Raw genomic sequence first — 12,773 nt, 5'->3', positions numbered from 1 at the left:
AAGACTCAAGAGAATGGGCCCAATGCCGATTGTCGCTCCTAAAAGGATGAAATGTAAAATGTACAAGTGAGAAAGGCAAAGAATTGCACATAGTTGAAAAACCCTAATCACCGAGTCAGTAGAGCCTGCTCGAGGGCGAAGAGAGGCGGTCGCGCAGAGTCCGTGAATTCAGAACTAATGCAGGTCTATAGAGCATGAGTAAGTGAGATCATGGGCAGTGGGAGCATCGCAAGTTCACCGGGAGAACACGCGTCGCGAAACGCCAACGTCCCGCGCCCGCTTTTCACTAAAATTATGAAGTCGTTCGCCGATCAGGTAGACATCATCGCGAATGTGGATACGCCAGATCGCCAGCTTTCGTAGAGCGAAGTGCACACTCCATACGGCCAGAACAACCGACAGGGTGACAGGATATGCGAAGCGATAGATGTCGGGTTGTGCTCCAACGACCGAGTAGAACAGGGTGTAGCGTAAGGCAAGTCCGAAAAATAGTGGGGCAATGATCGCGATGCAAGTCAGAAGCATCATTGGCAGGATCAACGCACGCGTCGCAAGTGAAACATTGGGATTGAACCACCCTTGACGGAATACACCGTTGACAGCGACGGCTGGCCAGGATTGGGGATGCCAAAGAATAAGCTTGATTGCCATCTGCACGTACAAGACTCCCAGTGTCCAGTCCTGAACCAGGTGAATGACATGTTCTTGTCCATCTGCGAGGAAAGTGTGTGCCGGGATAAGGATATATAATTCGGTGAGAAGGGCAAAGAAAGACGGCAGCACCACGACCAAGGCAATCGCAAGATACAAAAGCCTGGCGAAAACGAGTACAGCACTGCCCAGGAGTCTGACCGCCTCGCGTGGGGACTGAAGGTACGTATTCTGATTTTCACGTAGGCAGCGGAAAGCTGCCTGGCAATAGTACACAGCGTATCCTAGAGCGCCGACCACTGAGAGGCCAATCGAAAGCGCATAGATATCGTTGACGGGAGCAGGACTGGAGAAGCAGGCTGAAGCAAGCACACGCCCAAGGATCAGCGGCACAATAGTGATGCCGACGCCCGCGGTGGCAGCGAAGAGCCAGATAAAGACGATGAAAGCAGCGATCCGAGTTCGGAAGTGAGGTGGAATGTAGACTTTCGTAAAGCTGGGATTTCCGCGACCATGAAGGCCATCGTTCAAATCAGGCAGACCGTCGATGCGAGTGTTATCTTCGCTTACGTCAAGGAAGGCTCGCGTGCCCTCAGGGATACGCACTTGGTCGGACGCGGGGGCGCGAACGTAGCGGCCGTCTCGCAGGAAATAAACATCGCGATTCTCTGACTCGGCTTGCGCCTGGTCTTCCTTCCCAACGACAGGGTGCTTCCAGTCACCTTGCTGGGCGGAGAAGAAGCTCCACCAAGTGCGGCGGACGTGGTGGCCTTCCTCTTCGGGATGTCTTTCCGGAAAGAAGAAGTTGCTCAACCGCAACAAGTGAGCACACTTATGGAACCACCAATCAAAGAGGTCGTGAATAATGTCTGAGGGTTTGACGGACTGAAGTGCAAGCGGTAGCACGAAATTATAGAACAGCAAATCCACAGGGAACTCGAGCATTGGTGCGCTGGACGACCAGTGGATGGGCAGAACGCCATCAAGTGCGTAAAATAGACCCCATACAACGCCGCCCAGACAAACAATGACCAAGGCGCCGTACACCAGAGCACTGAATGCGATCTTGCGAAGTTGGGTGGTGATGCTACGCTCAAGCACGTCACGAATGGGATGGAAGGTAGGGTCGTCGGGGTCACGGATAAAGTCTATGAATGAGTCAGTAAAAGAAAATTCATCGGGTCGTCACGTCATTGCTTACAGAGGACGCCGCTTCTCAAAATCTTTCGGCACATTGACACGAAGAGAGCGAAGTGGAACATGTAACAAGTGCCAATAAACCAATGCACGAACAAGGACGTCAGAGGAGACGCCACGGTGAAGGCAATGCGCGAAGAGATCGTTGCGTCGGAAAACAGAGGCAGGAGAGCAACATCCAGCAGGGTACCGCAATATAAGGGGAACACGATCATCTCAATTCCAATAATCAGGATCACCTTCATGACTCCACCGGCTTGCAGGAGTACTTCGGCAACAACCCCGTCGACTCTTTGGCCCCGATTGGCTCCCGCGAGCAGCCCACTGACTCGCAGATACAAGAAGCCGGCCATAGTGGCGAGAAGATACCCCATAGCAATGGCAATAGCACGATCTGTGGTGTCCCATACAGCTAAGTCCTCCCGAAGATAGATGGCAGCAGGTGCTCTTTGTCCGGCGCTGGCTCCCAGAAGGGTGGACCCTGGGTTGGTGAACATCGAGGACATTGTCATGTTGCCAACATAGCCCTTCACGAATGTTGTGGCGTTGGTCAAATGAGCTAGCTTCAAGTCGATTGTGAATGCAGCCGGTATCCCGATTGTCATCAAGCGCAGAGGGAAGTCGTACAGAGCGAATTTGCAAATAGTAAAAATCGATCTGTAAAGCGCGACAAGACGTGCTTGATGCAGTTTGAGGGCTTGATGGGAGAGCACAGAGAACATGGGAATGTCGGACTCTTGGAATATCAAAAACGTGCTGACAACCTTGTTCAAGCGATTCGTGCTTTTGTCGATCAAAGAGATAGACGTGCTGGTGATAGCCCGAGATTTGGACATCCATTCGAATGTAGGCCCGAGATTCCCAAACGGACTGGCGAGTACCTTCAGAACGAGGCTCATCCAATACATTGAATAACCAAGGGAACCAATGAGGGTATCGAGCACAATGTCGGCTATGACGGTTACAGCAGTCATAGGCACACCAATGATCAGTTGCAGAGGGTTGGCCAGAAGGACGAGGGCGATCTTGCCCCACAAATATGGGAGCCAGATGCCAATTGCTATCGTGAATGCGATGAGAAGGGCACAGAAGACCCCGTTCTGCAGGAGACCAAAGATAGGACCCTGCATCCCAATGAGATCTAAGATTCCATCGAAATCGTCCCCCTCAATGGCATCCGCATCATTGCCTTCCAGCAGACCGTCAGGTCCAAGTCCAGCCGGAGCCACCTCGTCAGCAGGGCGTGCGTCCAATCGGTTCTGAACAGGCACGAAGGGGTCTTCCAAAGCCGGGTCCTGCACAATATGTTCTTCGTCTGGTACGGCGTTGGTATCATTATCGAAATTTTCAGCAGTGACATCTCCCCAAAACCAATCGATTGCACGTTCGATGAAAGCCTTCGGAGGTCCAGCTTCCAGTTCGGCAACATCCGGCCGTTCGTCATCGGTCATGCGAGCATTGACCTCTTCTCGATGTTGGATTGCATCTTCAGTCAATGTGGCAGATGTCTCTGCATTTCGTGAAGGACTCTCAATTGGAGCCGTGTCAATTCCATCCTCGTGGAAAGGTTCACCAAATGGCCGCTCGTTTTGTGATCTAGTGATCGCTTCTACAATCCAGGCCAGCTCTTCCTCGTGACCTTCGCGTCGAATGATTCGTAAGATCTCATCACGATCGCCGTTGGCGCGCATAAGAATGTCTTGAAGCAGTGAAATATCTGATGCTGGTGATGCATGAGTTGAGTCTTGCGCTGGCTGGCGAATGCCCATAAAGTCATCATTCTGTGAAGGGATTTGGGTGAAGTGTTCGTCATCCATACTTGCCCTTCTCTCATACGCTGGTAGACCGTCATCCGAATCGGTCCAAGACGGCGCAGGAGAAGGTTGGCGAGAGCCACCGGGTAAGGCGTCATTGGCTCCCTCTGGAACAGGAAATTCGGGTCCATCAATCTCACGGCCATCCCGGACCTCTTGCTCCATTTGCGGGAGTTCGGGGCCGTCGTTGACGCGATCATTAGCGATGAGCTGCAGTGCAGCTTCTCGCTCTCCCTCCGCGATGTTTGCCATGGGCTGCTGCTGTACAACCCATTCCCGTATCAAAAAAAGCAGAATGAAAGCAACAACGACAAGTAATGTAATCAATTGGCCCTCAAGTGTGTCGATTATCATGTTGTTTATAGTTGGATACGGCGTTAATGCCTTGAGGAATTTGACATCAGAGAGCCAGGAAGGATAGCGGGCTTTTGACGAGCCAAGAGCTCCGTTTGTTTCCGAGACACTTCCATCACGACTGGATGACCAGGCAGGTACGAAAAGACTTGGTATGATTTTCTTAATCAGTGTGAGCATCAGCGGCTCGCCGGTTGAGTGAGCGTTGGCAGGCGACTGGGCTGACAGTGCTGCGACAGCGGAAGTCGAGGCAGACAAGGCAGGCGAAGGGCTTGAAAGAGCTAATCCCATGGGTGTGAGAGAAGCGGCTCCACTGCCTGTGTGGTTTGCGGCCCATTGCTTGACGCTGCTTGATGCGGACCCCGACCCCGTCTGCTGAGATGGTCCAGCAGCCGACCAACGGCCATCGGCGAGCCAGAAAAGTGCCCTCCATATCGCTCGCATTGACCATGGCAGCCAACCCAGCCAGACGAAAGCCACAAGCAGGAATCGCAACCAAGTTATGAGTGTCCGAACGACCTGAAAGAAAGCTTGCTGGATGAACAATGGCGTTGGAAGGCTCTTTGGCATGTTTGGATCGTAAAGTTTCGTAAATCGAAAATGTGTCTTGCAGAGCTCACAGTGCTTCTTTTGCGAGTGTGACAGCCACTCCACCAGGCAGGTTTGATGGACAAACTTTATACTGCCACTGCATTTGCATGGATAGAATAGCGGTTCCTCCTCGGTTCCTTCTCCATGACAGATTCGGCAGGTATCCACATCTTCAGGTCCAGCCTCCCGCTTGTCATAGGCTTCATCATTCATCAGACCGGGGAACGACGACGTGTCCGCGGGGCCGTAAGATGACTGGGTCGTGAAGTCCATGATGGTCTGTGGCGCAGGATGCGAGAAGTTGCCTAGGTAGCAGGATGTCTACCCAATCTGCATCATAGTTCAGTCAATGGTCAACAACGTGGTACTGTCTGAACCCGGTTCCTCAGAGCGGCGATGGGACGGTAGAATAAATTTCCAGGGCGTTAAAGAGTATTACTCGGCCGACGAGGGAGACCGGCGGGTATGTTCTGCGTTCCGAAGTTTCTCCCGCTTCTCAAATTTGACAGGAAGGCTCAGAATTATTGAGCAGGCGCCGAAGGCAGCATTGAAGCTTGATGCCCACTTGCTTCACTGTTGGTCTGTCGTGATGTGGACTGATCGAGGACGGTAGAATACCGGAGGTTCTTGAATTCCGCCCGCTTTTCTGAGGACACTGATGGACGCCCAGCGGATGCCAGGCCATCCGAGGCCGTGCTGACTCAGCGCCTGCCAGCGGGCGATTACAGCAATCTTACATCTTTATTTACAGATGACACCGTGCATGCTGTTATTTATTAGTTACGTGCTGTATTAACATTATGGTCCCGCCGTTGCGCTTCAAGTCATCAACAAGCAACTTGGGACACCACTAATCCAGCAAGGCCAAGTAGTGCATGCGCCCGTGCCACCGATGACCTCACTGGGGTTAAGCAGCACATCAAGCCACCATTGAAAGGGACACAACCTTGGCGCCCATCGCATGGCCAAGTTGACTCAAATCTGCCTCTGGACTTTCTGCATCATTTCTTCCCATTTCTGAGTCTTCGTGGAGAAAAAAGACCCGCGTTCCTCTGGAGGTCTTGGATTCTATCTGGTACGCCTAGAACGGTGGGCCGTAAAAGTCCCCTAGCGTCAAATCGACGCGAGCATTCCGCCTCAATCGCTGACTTCGTTCGTAATGGTCAGCCCTCGCGTCGCTGCACAGGATTTGAAGGTTTGCTGTACGGTTCAAAGCTACCTAAGCATGCAATAGCTGCTCGCACACTCGCCGAGGTTCAATTATTCAGTGAAGGTCCTACCCAGTGCAGGCAGAAGCTTGCATCTGTCACCGGTGCTCTCTATTTTTCTTTCGAAGTTAGAAGGGCCGGCCCGCCGTCAACGACAACACAAGATGGCAGCTCAGGAAAATGGACACGCATCGGCAGCTTCATCAGATACTAGCAAAGGTGGTCTGATCCGGAACAGCGCTCGGAAAGCCAAGCCGCGACAGAAGGGCCCTATACGATGGTCTCTTGGACTTGTTGTGCGGTATGTGTGAAACCTCCTTTTGGAACGTGGTTGCTCAGCTGTCCACTGAGCAGGAGTCCTGAGCTTCAAAAAGCAGGACCAAAGCTAATATGATCGGGATCTCAGGCTCTGTATTTGGTACACCCTTTTGACGCCGTTTCTTCGATGTCCGTCCCGGTTGGACGAGTTGAGCGAGACCTCTCCGAAGGTCTGCAAGCCATACCTGGTCGCTCGCGCACACGTGGAACCGTACCTGTCACCTTACTATAACGCCTACGCTGTCCCCTATGTGAATCAGGTGCAACCATACGTGACTATCCTCAATGAGCGAGTGTATACGCCTGTCTCAAATGCCGCCAAGCTTGGTTATGAAGCATATGGCGCTCCAGCATTGCAGCAAGCTCGCGAAATCGGCGAGGTTCAATGGAAGCAGCAAGTAACACCACGCCTGGAAGCTGTCCAGTCTCAAGCCCATCAATTGTACATGGCCCAAATCGATCCTCATATTCAGGGAGTCGCTTCTGTTGTGTCGCCTTACTATCGTCAAGTGGACGGACTTGCTAAGGCTGTATACTGGAATCAATTGGTGCCCCTTTACACGCATTCCCAGCCTTACATTGGGAAGACTTATAGTACCAGCCAAGAAATCTTAGCAACCCATGTCATGCCTGGTGCCCGCTATACCTGGTCATCACTTGTCTATTTTGCCAATAGCTCCTTGTGGCCCCATGTCACCGGTCTGTACTCTGAGCAAGTGGAGCCCCAGCTTGTAAAGATTGGGCAGCGTCTTGCCAGCTACCGCGAAGGCAAACGACTACGCGCTGTTATGGATGAGATGGATAGGTAAGATACTCTTCCCATACTATGCCATACTATAGCAACAGGAGCGGATTCTAACTAAGACCACAGCACTTCCTCTGAGCGTGCTTCCTCGACACCGGTGACTACCGCAAAGATTGAACCTCGCACATCTTCCACAGTGACAACTAGGCCAACTGAGCAATCGCAGGCCGCCAAGCCCACGATACCGGCGGAGGAGCAGACTAAGCAAGCTCGCGTCCGCATTGATTCCGATCTTCAAAGATGGCAGGAGAAATTCGCGGCGGCGGCTGACAAGGGCATTGAGGATCTGGAGGAGCGCATCGAGGAAATCGTGTCAGCACTTGTTGAAAGTAGCGCCAAGGGTCACGGACGGAGTCTGTCAATGGCGCTCGAGGCAGTCTCTACCGAAAAGACTGCGGTCATCAAACAAAAAATCATTGATCTAGCTGGATCGTTGCCGAGAGAGGATGTCCCGGAACAGGAGGAGGAAGCTCATGACAAGCTCATCGATGACATTCGTGCTTCTGCTGTTGTAGTTCGAGACCGTGCACACGCTCTCCGACAGTGGTCACTCTCCTTTGACGAAGAGTTATCTCGACGAGTATCTGCCGCCATTAATTCGACACTAGATGTTCTGGACAGCATTCGTGACCTGGGCCTGCAAGAGATTGGCACGCGATGGGCCTGGATGGATGATGTCACTTACAAGGACTGGGCAAAGTACCATGCATTGAAGGCACAGCTTGACGATTGGCGGGACGAGATCCGCAGAATTGGAATGAACCACCAATCTGTTGTTGTGGCACAATCTTTGGGTGCTGCCGTTCTAGACAGCGGAATGCGAGTCGCCGAAGAGGCCGCAAATGAACTGATTAGACTTAAGGATGTCGGCAAATGGAAAATTGCCGCTCGTGATGTGAGCGACAATTTCGACTCGCGCGCGGAGTCTCCTCCTTCATGGCCAAAGCCAATTGTCACGACTGATAGAGATAGTCAAGCATCTGCCGGCGAGGAAGACAAGGGTGAATCTGCTGCCTCTTATGAGGAATCGTCGTCTTCCGCGTCCGAGGGACAAACCCCGGGAGAAACTTCCTCAAGCTCCACCACATACAACGAGTATGAGCATGGCGTTGAATCTGAGGACGTACCGGTGGCCGTCGCGAGTGTTGACGCGAGCGAACACTCGATCGAGCCAATTGTTGAAGAGTACCAGCACATCACCAAATCGGCATTTGGCGTAGCTGCTGCATCTTTGAACATGAAGCAAGAGCCAATCTTGGACGAGGAAGAGCGAGGTATCTTTGACGATCTCGCTGAAACAGCGGAGGACGTGTACCACGATGCCAGATCTGCCTTCGCAGACTCTACTGCACAGGCTAAGGTTCTGTATGAAATTGCCAAGTCTCAGGCTATGGCACAGATGTCGCATTCATCGAGCGCGACTGCTCACGCTGAAATTTTGAATTCCATCGAATCAGCCTACTCACGCGCTGTGCGATATGCTAGTAAAGAGTTCGACTCTAGACTTGGCGTTGTTTGGGCTACACCCACTCCTACCGGTCCCCTGGCTCACATCTCTTCAGTCGCATCCTCGCGCTTGAGCGAAGGGCTGAGCTTTGCCTCTGACCAGCTGGCACAACACACCAAGCCAGCGTCATCATCCGCAGGATCGCAGCCTTTCGTTCTCGATGCACAGCGCCGTTACTATGAGGCTGTCGGTCTGGCGCATGAGCACTACACCGCATTCATGTCAAGTGCTTCGGATGCGGTTTATGGCACTCCCACGCCAGCGCCCACTCCTTGGAATTACAAAGGCGTTCTCGCTGATGCTGACTCAAAATATCAGGAGGCGTCCTCGCTTGCCTCTGCTAGTCTTGCCGCAGTTGTTGGCTCCGCTAGCTCTATGATCTCCGCGGCCGACGATGGTAAGGCTCAGAGCCTTGTGGAAGATGCCTCATCAAGATATCGCGCCGCTCTTTCTGCTGCGTCATCCTCTCTTTCTCTCGTTTCGGCGTCCGCCAGCTCAGCTGTCTACGGCACCACCCCTGGCGTCATGGCGTCTTTATCGAGCCAAGCTTCTGTGAACTGGGAGACTCTAGTCTCTAAGGCCAGCGAGCAGGTGTATGGTACCCCAATGCCCTATTATCAAAGCATGATGGAGGAGCATCTGCCGCGATTTGACACTATTCAGGCAGTTCTTTCCGAAGTCCTTGTTGGTCAGCAGCCCTCGTTTACGGAGAGTGTTATTAGCAGAATTCGGGTCGCATTCGAGACACCTTATCCTGCCAAGGCGGTGTCGGCTGCATCCAGTTATGCTAGTGAGGCTTATGAGACGGCTTCTTCCGTCGCCAACGCCTTCATCACTGATGTTCCCAGCGTCGAGGACGTTGTCCAGCAGGCCAACGAGCAGCTTCAGTCAGCCGTAGAGGCCGCCAGTGTGGCCATTTATGGCACCCCGAAGGGTCGCTACGAACAGGCCACGGAGGCTGTTGCTGAGGCATACTCAAGCGCCTCTGCTCAGATCAGTGGTGCCGTATACGGGAAGGAGCCAACCTACATTGACATTGCCAAGAGTAATATCGAGCAAATCCAGTCCAGAGCCAGTGCCGCGATCTATGGTGAAGAGCCTGGTGCGGTCGAGAGTGCGACCCTCCGTCTTGCCGACGCTGTTGAAAGTGCTCAGGCCCAGCTGGCCAGCCTTGCCTCTAGCATGAGCAGCGTGGCATCCTCTGCGACGTTCGCATATGTCACTGACGTTCCTAGCGTTGAGGACATCATGCACCAAGTGAACAATCAGCTTCACTCCGCTGTTGATGCTGCTAGTGTTGGTATTTATGGTACTCCCAAGGGTCGTCTTGAGCAGGCCGTCGATGCAGCATCTGAGACATACTCCAGTGCCTCCGCTGAAATCAGTGGCGCTGTCTTTGGAACCGACCCTAGCTACATCAATGGTGCTAAAGACAACATTGAGCAGATTCGGTCCAAGGCCAGTCTTGCATTTTACGGCGAGGAACCTGGTGCGATGGAACACGCCACCAGCCGCCTCGCCGCCGCTGTGGAAAGTGCACAGTCGCGCCTGGCAGGTTTGGCTACTGAAGCAACCAGTGGAGCTTCAGTGGCCATGGAGACAGCCGCGTCTCAGGCCAACCAAGTGACAAGAACCATCAGAGCCAGTGTCTCGTCTTTGGCGAAAGACGAACTCTAGACGTGAAGGCCACATTTACAATGAACAATGCTCACGTCTCAAGGCTAGCTAGTCAATATCTTCCCTTATTGCTGCGCTTCAACCTTACTCTGCGAGCGATAATCAGCGCCGGCCTCTAATCGCGGCATGCCAGAAGCATGTGTGGCCAGCTCGATGTCCTAATCATATCTCTCTCGACTCACGATCGTCTCACGCTTATGACTTTCAATTTGCACAGTCTCGTTACAGTCATCATCTTTATTTATTTCTCCTTTCCCTTCTTATCCTTTTCAGAGTGTATGGAATGTAATTGCAATCGTCAAGCCATGTTTTCCGGCGGGTTTCGAAGATTTAGCCGTCCGTGCCCAGCGACTGTACTGCTACATATAATTCATTGCGTGATCAGTGTTCTTGGTATCAAAGGTATTCCACTTCTGCAAAAGTTCAAGAACCATAAAATAGCTTTCGAGCTAGCCCTTCCCTGGCAGCCTCCTGAGCGTCGGGCTGTGCAATCGAGCAGGTAAGCCACGGCATCACAACTTTCACATATATACATGGGCAGCGTGCGGCACCGCAGTGACACTGCATCCGTCCAGGAGAATATGATACATCGTATTCCTAGATGATAATCTTCGCAATGATTAGATGAGTGTAGATCGGTGAAGCTCAGCAAGGAGGCATCGAATTGGCCATGGAGGTCACGGACTTCTTCCTTTAACGAGATACACCTCTGGGAAGCCGACTTGGACCGGGCTGCGGCAGGATGCAGTATGACTGTCCGATGCTCAGAGTTCAGGACCGACTCCACAAAGCACACGCCAGCAGCATATCCCTTCCAATCATGACACTCAGCGACGGTACTTCACACGATCGCCCTTCTTCTCTTTCTTCATCTGCGTCTTGCTCATTGATGCCTGAGCCTCGGGGCCATCCGCACCGCCACCACCTCCCATTCCGGCAAATCCCTTCTTCACACCCATGACCGTCGTGTAGGCCAGGTAGATCGAGTACACGGGGACTACAGCCCACAGCCACCAAGCCCGGTCATTGAAGATACAGGCTGCCGCAATGCAGCCCTCGGTCCAGTAAAGCACATCCCACATGTACTCCGTCAGGCCAGTCGCGTTGAGATCCTCACCTGCGGAGCGCAACGAGCCATCAGCGTTATAGCTGGGGCGACCCACGCGGTCGAGGTAGAACTCGATGAGTAGCGTCGGTACGGCAAGGAGAAAGTAGGGCTTGAGTGAGCGAGGACGGCCAATTGTGAAGTGCAGACCCAAAAACAGGAGGTGCAGGACGGCTGTGATGAGGTGTGTGCGGGAGAGGACGGCCGCATTGCGAGTGGCTAGTGTTTTAGCTGCTTTCTGGATATCATGTCAGTTTGTTGTACTACCTCTCAAGAGGATGCCCATCAAGGAAGGGCGTGGTGTTTGGAGCGTTTCCGACGATCCTGTCATCTGTAAAACCTGTGGGGGGCGGGGAGGGTTGAGCAGCTTACTTGAGCCATGGTGTGAAGCTAAAACAGGACCTGTCTCATAATTGAGCACAAGCAATGGATTGGAACAGGGAGTTTGTACTTTGTAGTGGACAGGAACGCAAGCAAAATTGTGGACAAGAGGAACGAGGGGAAGCTGTGTCTGCGCAGTCAAAAGGTGGTCTCTACACTCTCTACGGCTCTGCAGTGCATAAACGCCGAATTGTCTCCGGTGGCAGCCGGCTGCGGCTCTGCAAAGACGGTAGCTGTCAGGGCTCCACTGCCACCTTATTCCAATTTCCAGTAGATTCTCTCGTCTGGACTTTTTCACAAGCCAAATGCATAAATTTGCTTGCTATGTGCGCGATGAGATAACCATCTATTCATTATAGAACGTGCACGGAACAAATTCATGACTCCCGAAATCTTAGCTGCTGGACACATGCTTCTCGTTCGTGAACTTACTTACCTTTACTTAATCTCCATGGATACTGGGAGACCTCAAGAAATGGAAGATTGAAGAAATCGAATTACAGCCCGAGGTACGTGGAAGTAGCACCATTGATAGATATAGATATACCTGCAACCGTGACGTCCATCCTGTATGGTATACATGCAATCTCGACTCATTGGGACTTCCTGATACGAGGGTCACTATAGGTAGCCCATCCCATCAGCAAGTAGGATTCTGGGCCGATCGATTGAGAGAAGTCAAGATACTATACCTGTAGTCCTGCACTACTTGAAAGTTCCACGCTGTCCAGAGATATATGGTGTATTCGAAAGGAAATACAACCGACTCACCGAGCTCGCACGACTCGTGGGCAAATAGGTACAGAAGGGCCACTAATGTAGAGCTGGTCATGTAATTTCAGTAGGGCTATATCGACGATGTAGTCCAGATTTCAGTTGGAGGGTTTATCGTGAAAACTCAACTCTCCGATGCATAAGGTAGGTAGGTACCCATGGTAGTATACTGGTATTCAGCTTCGCGCAGCTCGGAGATACTTCGGCCCTCGACTCGAATCAGTCAGTTAGGTTGGTTGCCCACTACAACACTGACCGCCTGGCAGAATGCATCAGCATTCGCAAAGCGGGAGCGCAATCAAAATAAGCCGGAAGACAAAGCCATAGAGTTACGCGCACGACGGCATCGGCCCTGTTTTGCGATCACCAAGAAGTTTGATGTACAGAAAGA

General features: G+C 52.4%; 3 protein-coding genes across 3 annotated transcripts; 1 reads left to right on the top strand and 2 right to left on the bottom strand.

Moving 5' to 3' along the window:
* Positions 1–234: 234 nt before the first annotated feature.
* N7539_005487 (E3 ubiquitin-protein ligase SSM4) lies at positions 235–4,880 on the bottom strand (the record flags this gene model as incomplete). Its single annotated transcript, XM_056935089.1, has 2 exons — positions 235–1,799; positions 1,853–4,880. The coding sequence occupies 2 exons, from the start codon at positions 4,878–4,880 to the stop codon at positions 235–237; spliced, it is 4,593 nt and encodes a 1,530-aa protein (XP_056790283.1).
* Positions 4,881–5,979: 1,099 nt separating this feature from the next.
* On the top strand, positions 5,980–10,122 carry N7539_005486 (uncharacterized protein; the record flags this gene model as incomplete). Its single annotated transcript, XM_056935088.1, has 3 exons — positions 5,980–6,116; positions 6,222–6,938; positions 7,005–10,122. 3 exons carry the CDS (start codon positions 5,980–5,982, stop codon positions 10,120–10,122), a joined length of 3,972 nt encoding a protein of 1,323 aa, XP_056790282.1.
* An 827-nt stretch (positions 10,123–10,949) lies between these two features.
* On the bottom strand, positions 10,950–11,608 carry N7539_005485 (SND2/TMEM208 family protein; the record flags this gene model as incomplete). Its single annotated transcript, XM_056935087.1, has 2 exons — positions 10,950–11,465; positions 11,600–11,608. The coding sequence occupies 2 exons, from the start codon at positions 11,606–11,608 to the stop codon at positions 10,950–10,952; spliced, it is 525 nt and encodes a 174-aa protein (XP_056790281.1).
* Between the last annotated feature and the right edge of the window lie 1,165 nt (positions 11,609–12,773).

The sequence above is a fragment of the Penicillium diatomitis genome (genome assembly GCF_028827545.1).
Source record: "Penicillium diatomitis strain IBT 30728 chromosome Unknown utg000005l_segment0_segment0, whole genome shotgun sequence".
Taxonomy (NCBI): Eukaryota; Fungi; Ascomycota; class Eurotiomycetes; order Eurotiales; family Aspergillaceae; genus Penicillium; species Penicillium diatomitis.
This window is presented reverse-complemented; position numbering and strand designations above follow the sequence as displayed.